The sequence below is a fragment of the Cyprinus carpio genome, chromosome B23 (genome assembly GCF_018340385.1).
Source record: "Cyprinus carpio isolate SPL01 chromosome B23, ASM1834038v1, whole genome shotgun sequence".
Classification (NCBI taxonomy): Eukaryota; Metazoa; Chordata; class Actinopteri; order Cypriniformes; family Cyprinidae; genus Cyprinus; species Cyprinus carpio.
Window position 1 is genome coordinate 27,065,800 of NC_056619.1, and position 6,955 is coordinate 27,072,754.

The 6,955-nt window shown below is 38.5% G+C and overlaps 1 protein-coding gene across 1 annotated transcript; it reads left to right on the forward strand.

Moving 5' to 3' along the window:
• The first annotated feature begins 384 nt into the window (after window positions 1-384).
• LOC122141899 (Y' element ATP-dependent helicase YJL225C-like) lies at window positions 385-1,530 on the forward strand. The gene is made up of 3 exons (XM_042750565.1): window positions 385-512; window positions 741-956; window positions 1,493-1,530. Exons 1-3 carry the CDS (start codon window positions 455-457, stop codon window positions 1,528-1,530), a joined length of 312 nt encoding a protein of 103 aa, XP_042606499.1. The 5' UTR covers window positions 385-454.
• Window positions 1,531-6,955: the final 5,425 nt, after the last annotated feature.

The window sequence follows — 6,955 nt, forward strand, 5'->3', positions numbered from 1 at the left end:
ATACCCCCCTGCTCAGTGTTGTCTGTTGGCATGTTGTCAGTTTGGTCTTTGCTCCATGATGTATTTTTTTTAATGCGTGAGAACATGATGTGTAGCGTGAGAGAGGCATTAGTTTGTTGGACATTGCAACTGTAACTAAGGAGGGTGGGTTTTTGCAAACAGTCAATTGGGTCTAAACCTTAACTTTAGTATCTAACATACTATTTAGGATGGCTAGTATGAACATTGGAATGGATGGCCAGTTAGGATTCTCTGGCTAAAAAGTGAACCTCTTTAATCCTGCCCAGGTATAATGATTTTCAAGCTGTGCGTGCTTACTGATAATGTGATAATGAGTTAACGAGCTGTCCAGGTGGCACAAATTGTTTTCTGTCTGGCTTTAAAAGTCCTGGTTTGGTTGGAACTATGTGTATAGTTAGTTTGTCTGTCTTAGTGGTTAAGTTTGTGGTAAAGAATGGGCTTGATTAAACTTACTCTGTTGGTGTTTCTTTATCACCAGTTGTTATGGCAAGGTGAGTTTTAATATTTTGTTCTTTGTTTGGTTGCAGGAATTAAGTTTCATGTTTGTTTCAATATGTGTCTTCTCTCAATATTAGTGATTAGAAGAGCCAATCATTTTATTGACTCATTTGATCTCATTCATCAAAATGAACCAGTGTTTTTTTTTTTTTTTTTTTTTTTTTTTTTTCCTCTCTCTCTCTTTGTTTAAATTTGAGTCAATCACTCTGTTCTCTCTACAGACAATCTGTTGAATGGACACCGTAACTTGGTTGGTGCATCGAATTCTGTCCCCCTGGGAAATGATGGGTCTGGTTCTAATGCCACCACAACTCAGGATGATGGGTCTGGTTCTAATGCCACCACAACTCAGGATGATGGGTCTGGTTCTAATGCCACCACAACTCAGGATGATGGGTCTGGTTCTAATGCCACCACAACTCAGGATGATGGGTCTGGTTCTAATGCCACCACAACTCAGGATGATGGGTCTGGTTCTAATGCCACCACAACTCAGGATGATGGGTCAGGAATGATGGGCTGGTTCTAATGGCACCACAACTCAGGATGATGGGTCTGGTTCTAATGCCACCACAACTCAGGATGATGGGTCGGGTTCTAATGCCACCACAACTCAGGATGATGGGTCGGGTTCTACCACCACCACAGCTCCGGATGATGGGTCGGGTTCTACCACCACAGCTCCGGATGATGGGTCTGGTTCTACCGCCACCACGATTCAGGATGATGGGTCTGGTTCTACCACCACAACTCCGGATGATGGGTCTGGTTCTGTAAACAGCACTTAGTCCTTCTGAGTATGTTTCAAGTGCGGTGTAGTTGTGTTGTCTAACCAAATAAAAATCAGTTGGTAATGGGTTGTGTGTGGGTGTAATTGTAGAAACCTACTTACAACACTTTGTCTGTGATGTAATACTAGTTCTCAGTCATTAATGTATTAAAACAAAGTGGTAACATTTGTATCTTTGAGAAGTGCAGATTAGCATACCCATTGCTAAACTGCAACAATGATCCATTCTGACATGAGCTTTCAGGAATTCAGTGCGTTCTGAATGGTGGTGTCTCTATTCAGTTTGATCATAACTTTATATAATAGGTTGTTTCAAAATAGCTTAACAGTGATAAAATGATTTGAACTGATGTAAACAGAATTTAGATGTTGTAAAGCAGCTCTAAAAGACAATAGTAAACAATCATCCAAAACCAATTCATTGTTCTAGTGTGGTTCAATAACTATTAAAGTCTGTCAGTTAAAAAATTTAGTTAAAAGCAGCTCTTGAGAAAAGTAATGTCATTTTAGCTCAGTTCAGTTCGGCTAAATTCAGAAAAAGAGTGTTTTACTTTCCCCAAAGTCCTTCTGCTTCTAATAAACTTGATGGCTGCTCTGAATTATGTTAGGAATCTAAACTCCATATAGCTAAAATGGTAAATTCTATTCCTTGTTACAAGTATGGTAGAACCATCACTTCTACCACAAAACACTGCTTTGTAAGTAATCTTCCTGATTTATCTCAGTTCCTCAGCATATCCAATAGCTCAGAACAACCTGATATAACAGAAACTATGGACTCTTTCTCTTCCATTTTAGATACAGTAGCTCCTTTACACTTAAGGAAAACTGTCTGAAACTGTGGTATAATGATCACACTTGCCCCCTTAAGACAGGGCTGCATTAAGACCTCACTGGGCCTTGGGGCTATGACTTACTGCAGGGCCCCCATCACAATTATGATACATATATATATATATATATATATATAGCTTAAAATAGTTTTTTTTATCCGATTCAAAAATTTTGATGCATTGCAATTTCATAATTCTTTTTACCAATTCCCATATCTCAAAAAAATGAAAATAAAAGATAAAAATACTAGCCTACCTAAAAACAAACTTACTGAAGACAAGCAAACAGTGATGAATTACAATAGAACAAAAAATTGAAATATAATAATTTTAATAATAAAATACTAGCCTACGTATTGTATAAAATAAATAAACTTTAAATAGACTGGAGAGTCTTCACTGTATAAATTCAATATACATTATTTTACAAAAGCGATTCGGTCAAGGACAGTGAGTGATTTTCTTTCTAATGTTTAATTTACATTATTGGCACAAATGACAACAGCAGCTATATTAGGCTGCTTTGGAGGAATAGTTCACCCAAAAATTAAAGTTATGTTGTTGTTGTTCTAAACCTGTATGAGTTTCTGCTGTTGAATGCAAAAGTATATATTTGGAACAATGCTGGTAACCAAACAGTTTCTGTGTCCCCATGACTTCCATAGTATGAAAAAAAAGATAAATAAAATAAAATAAAATATTGGAGTCAACAGTGACCAGAAACTTTCTGGTTGTTAGGAATATTCTTCAAAATATCTTCTTTTATGTTGAGGAGAACAAAGAAAATCTCATCCTATAATGCCAGGATCTCATAATAGGCAACTAGTGCACATGCCTTATCTTTAACTAATAACGGTCATTTAAGTCACAAATTACTGTGTTGACGAGGAGACACGTAACTATGTGTATTCGAATGTTTCAACACAAGGCGTGAAAAATAACTCTTAGACGAGCAAGTGCGCTCCGCGCGTATCAGAAACTGTCTTAATGTGCGCATTTGCCAAAATGAATTCTGCCTCACTGCATAATGTCCCTGAACAGTTAAATTAGTTTTTAGACCACAATGCTGTTTAAATGAAAAGCTTACATCATGACGCGCAAAATGAATACTAGGCCTATAGAGTTTGCTCAAACACAAAAAGCAATATACATCTATCAATTTAATAATCAAATTAACCTAAAATCTGTAGGGATGATGACGCTGTGTTTTTATCTGCTCCATGTGTCCGGTTGGGGTTACACAACTCCCACCCCATCATCAGCTTTAGTAAAATAAACTAGCTGTGGATTATTGTGACTAACACGGGTATATATTGAACTACACGTAGATAAAAGTCAAAGTAACAATTATTCATGCAACCCCATAAAACTATAGACATGTACAAACGTATCTGAATGCATTTTTAGGAAATGTTCTGTGTTAAATATTTCTACCAATGTTTGCTGGGTAACTCATGTTTTCCCCTTTCTCATTTTTTTCTCTGACTATTTTTTTTTTTTGAATAGTTGACATTTTTACTTATCGAAGAAGCGATCACCTGATAGATAGGTTACGTGCACAGTTCGTTCAAAAGTAAAATATATAATAAATGCATTTGATTGGTAAAACAAACTCAAATGTGACGTTTTATTCTCTAATGGTAATGCATGGAATTTACGGAAAAACTCCACAAAAGAATAGTGCTAAAAACTGAGGGGCGTGGTAGGGCTTTGGTGATCAGCGCTACTGATGTCCGTCAGTCTACTCCACAGCCAATCACGGGCCCCCGCCTAGCCCAATGGTTAATGTGGCCCTGCCTAAAGAGAGCAGCCCGGAAAATAGAGTGCAGCTGGAGGAAAACAAAACCAATGGTATTTCAAATTGCATGATGGGAAAGTACCCTGCAGAAAAGCATCAACAAAAAGTACCCTGCAGAAAAGCATCAACAACTGCTAGATCTGAGTACTTTTAGTATTTTTTAGAAAAAAAACAGCATAACCCCAGGTATTTATTCAATACAGTGGCTAAATTAAAAAAAAATGAAGCATCAGCATACATTGACATTTCCCAACAGCACAGCACTAATGAGTTTATGAACTATTTTCCTTCTAAGATTGATACTATTGGAGACAAAACTGTAACCATGCAGCCATCAACTATAGTACTGCATCAGTGCATTATAAAGCCCTTGAGGAACAATTCCACTCATTCTCTACTATAGGAGAGGAAGAATTGTATAAACTTAAATCATCTTAACCAACAACATGTATGTTAGACCCTATTCCATCTAAGCTCCTAAAAGAGAAAAAGAGAGCTTCCAGAAATCACAGATCTTCTTCTGACTATTATTAATTCATCACTGTCATTGGGATATGTCCCCAAAACCTTCAAACTGGCTGTTATTAAGCCTCTCATTAAAAAAACACAACTTGATCCCAAAGAACGAGTTAATTACAGACTGATCTCGAATCTCCTTTTTCTGCCAAAGATACTAGAAAGGGTAATATCCTCACAATAATATTCATTCTTGGAGAAAAATGGTATTTGTGAGGATTTCCAGCCAGGATTTGGGCCGTATCATAATACTGAGACTGCTCTCATTAGCGTTACAAATGACCTGCTCTTATCATCTGATCATGGTTGTATCTCTCTATTAGTGCTACTGGATTTTAGTGCTGCGTTGACCACAACACTATTGACCACAACATTCTTTTTAATAGACTAGAAAACTTTGTTGGCATTAGTGGAAGTACATTAGCATGGTTCAAATACTTATCTGACCGCCAAGTACTTATCTGATTGCTCTCAATTCGTAGCAGTGAATGAAGAGGTATCATATCGATCATAAGTGCAGTATGGAGTACCTCAAGGCTCAGTACTAGGACCATCACTTTCCACACTTTACATGTTACCCTTGGGACATATCATCAGGAAACACGGTGTTAGCTTTCACTGTTATGCTGATGATACTCAGCTCTATATTTCTTCGCGGCCTGGTGAAACATACCAACTTGAAAAACTAACGGAATGCATAGTCGATATATATAAAACTGGATGACGAGTAATTTCTTACTGCTAAATTCTGAACACTCTGAAATTCTGAACACTGTCTAAGACTCGATGACTGCTCTGTCTATTCTTCATTATCAGTTAGGAACCTAGGTGTGTTATTTGCTAGCAATCTTTCCTTTGAAAGCCACGTTGTAAAACTGCATTTTCCATCTCAAAAATATATCTAAAGCCCCTTTCACACTTGGATTCTGGAAAATACACGGGTAATGTGTCCCGGCAATTGTTCCCAGGTCGCTAGATTTTGCCCCTTTCACACTGCCAGTGATTACCCAGAATATGTGCGTGCGTTCACAAACAACCCGTAAAGGTCCCATAAAGACACGTGACATCAGGATGTTATGTGTAATGTATGAGTCGAAAACGCTAGGCACGTTAACTTTCACTTAAGCTGGCGAACGATCTCAGCGTGAGCGCAGAAAGTGAGGAACTAACTGATCTCTGCTTCATTACAGTAAGCACTTTTTTTTTGTTGCGAACACTGATCTGCCTTCAAAACATCTGGTAAAAGAGTCATGCAAAAACGTGCGTCATCACTACGACACACCCTTTACGGCATTAGTTCTGGCTTTTGTTCACACAGAGCTCGTTCCGGGACTGAATCTGGCAATGTTACTAGGTCCCCAACCCGGGATTAATCCTGGAATCAATCCTGGGATGTGTTTGCGTTCACACAGAAGGCAACCCGGCAATGTTCCGGCAATTTTCCGTGTCCAACGTACAGTGTAAAAGGGGCTTAAGTTACGATCTATGCTCTCAGTGTCAAATGCAGAAATGTTAATCAATGCGTTTATGACCTCAAGGTTAGATTATTGTAATGCTTTATTGGGTGGTTTTTCTGCACACTTTATAAACAAACTCCAGCTGGTCCAAAATGTAGCAGCTAGAGTTCTTACTAGAACCAGGAATATTGTCTATTAAACATTGTATGCATTTTAAAATCTTGCTAATTATCTAATTATCTAATAAGCCCTGCACCTCAGTAGTTGAGCGAGCTCTTATCACATAATAGTCCTTCACATTTGTTATGATCTTAAAACTCTGACCATTTGATATTACCTAGAATATCAAAATCAACTGGTGGCAGATCCTTTTCCTATTTAGCACCCAAACTCTGGAACAATCTGTCTAACATTGTTCGGGAGGCAGACACACTCTGTCAATGTAAATCTAAATTAAAAACCAATCTCTATAACCTGGCTTACACATAACACACTAACACATTTCTATAATTAAAATCCGGTAATGGATTGTTTGGCTGCAGTAATTAGGTAAACCGGAACCGGGAACACTTCACATAACACACAATGTACTTGTTACAATGTAAGAGGAATGGCATCTATGCTAATATTAGTCTCTCTCATTCTTATTCCAAGGTCATTATAGCCACCAGATCTGGACTGTATCCTGTATCCAGTCATTGCAGTCACCCGGATCCAGTCCATATCCAGCCCAGATGGTGAATCAGCACCTAGAGATGACCTCTACAGCCCTGAATGTCAGCGGAGACCAGGACAACTAGATGAGCCCCAGAGACAGATCCCCAGTGACAAGACCACAGGAACCATATGAGTCCTCTGCACAACCTGAGCTGTGTTGCAGCCTGGAATTAAACCACACCATGCTGGTTTGGTCTGGCCAGAGGAGAACTGGCCCCCCAACTAAGCCTGGTTTATTCCAAGGTTTTTTCTCCATTTCTGTCACTGATGGAGTTTTGGGTCCTTGCCACTGTAACCTTTGGCTTGCTTAAGCTGGCCACACACG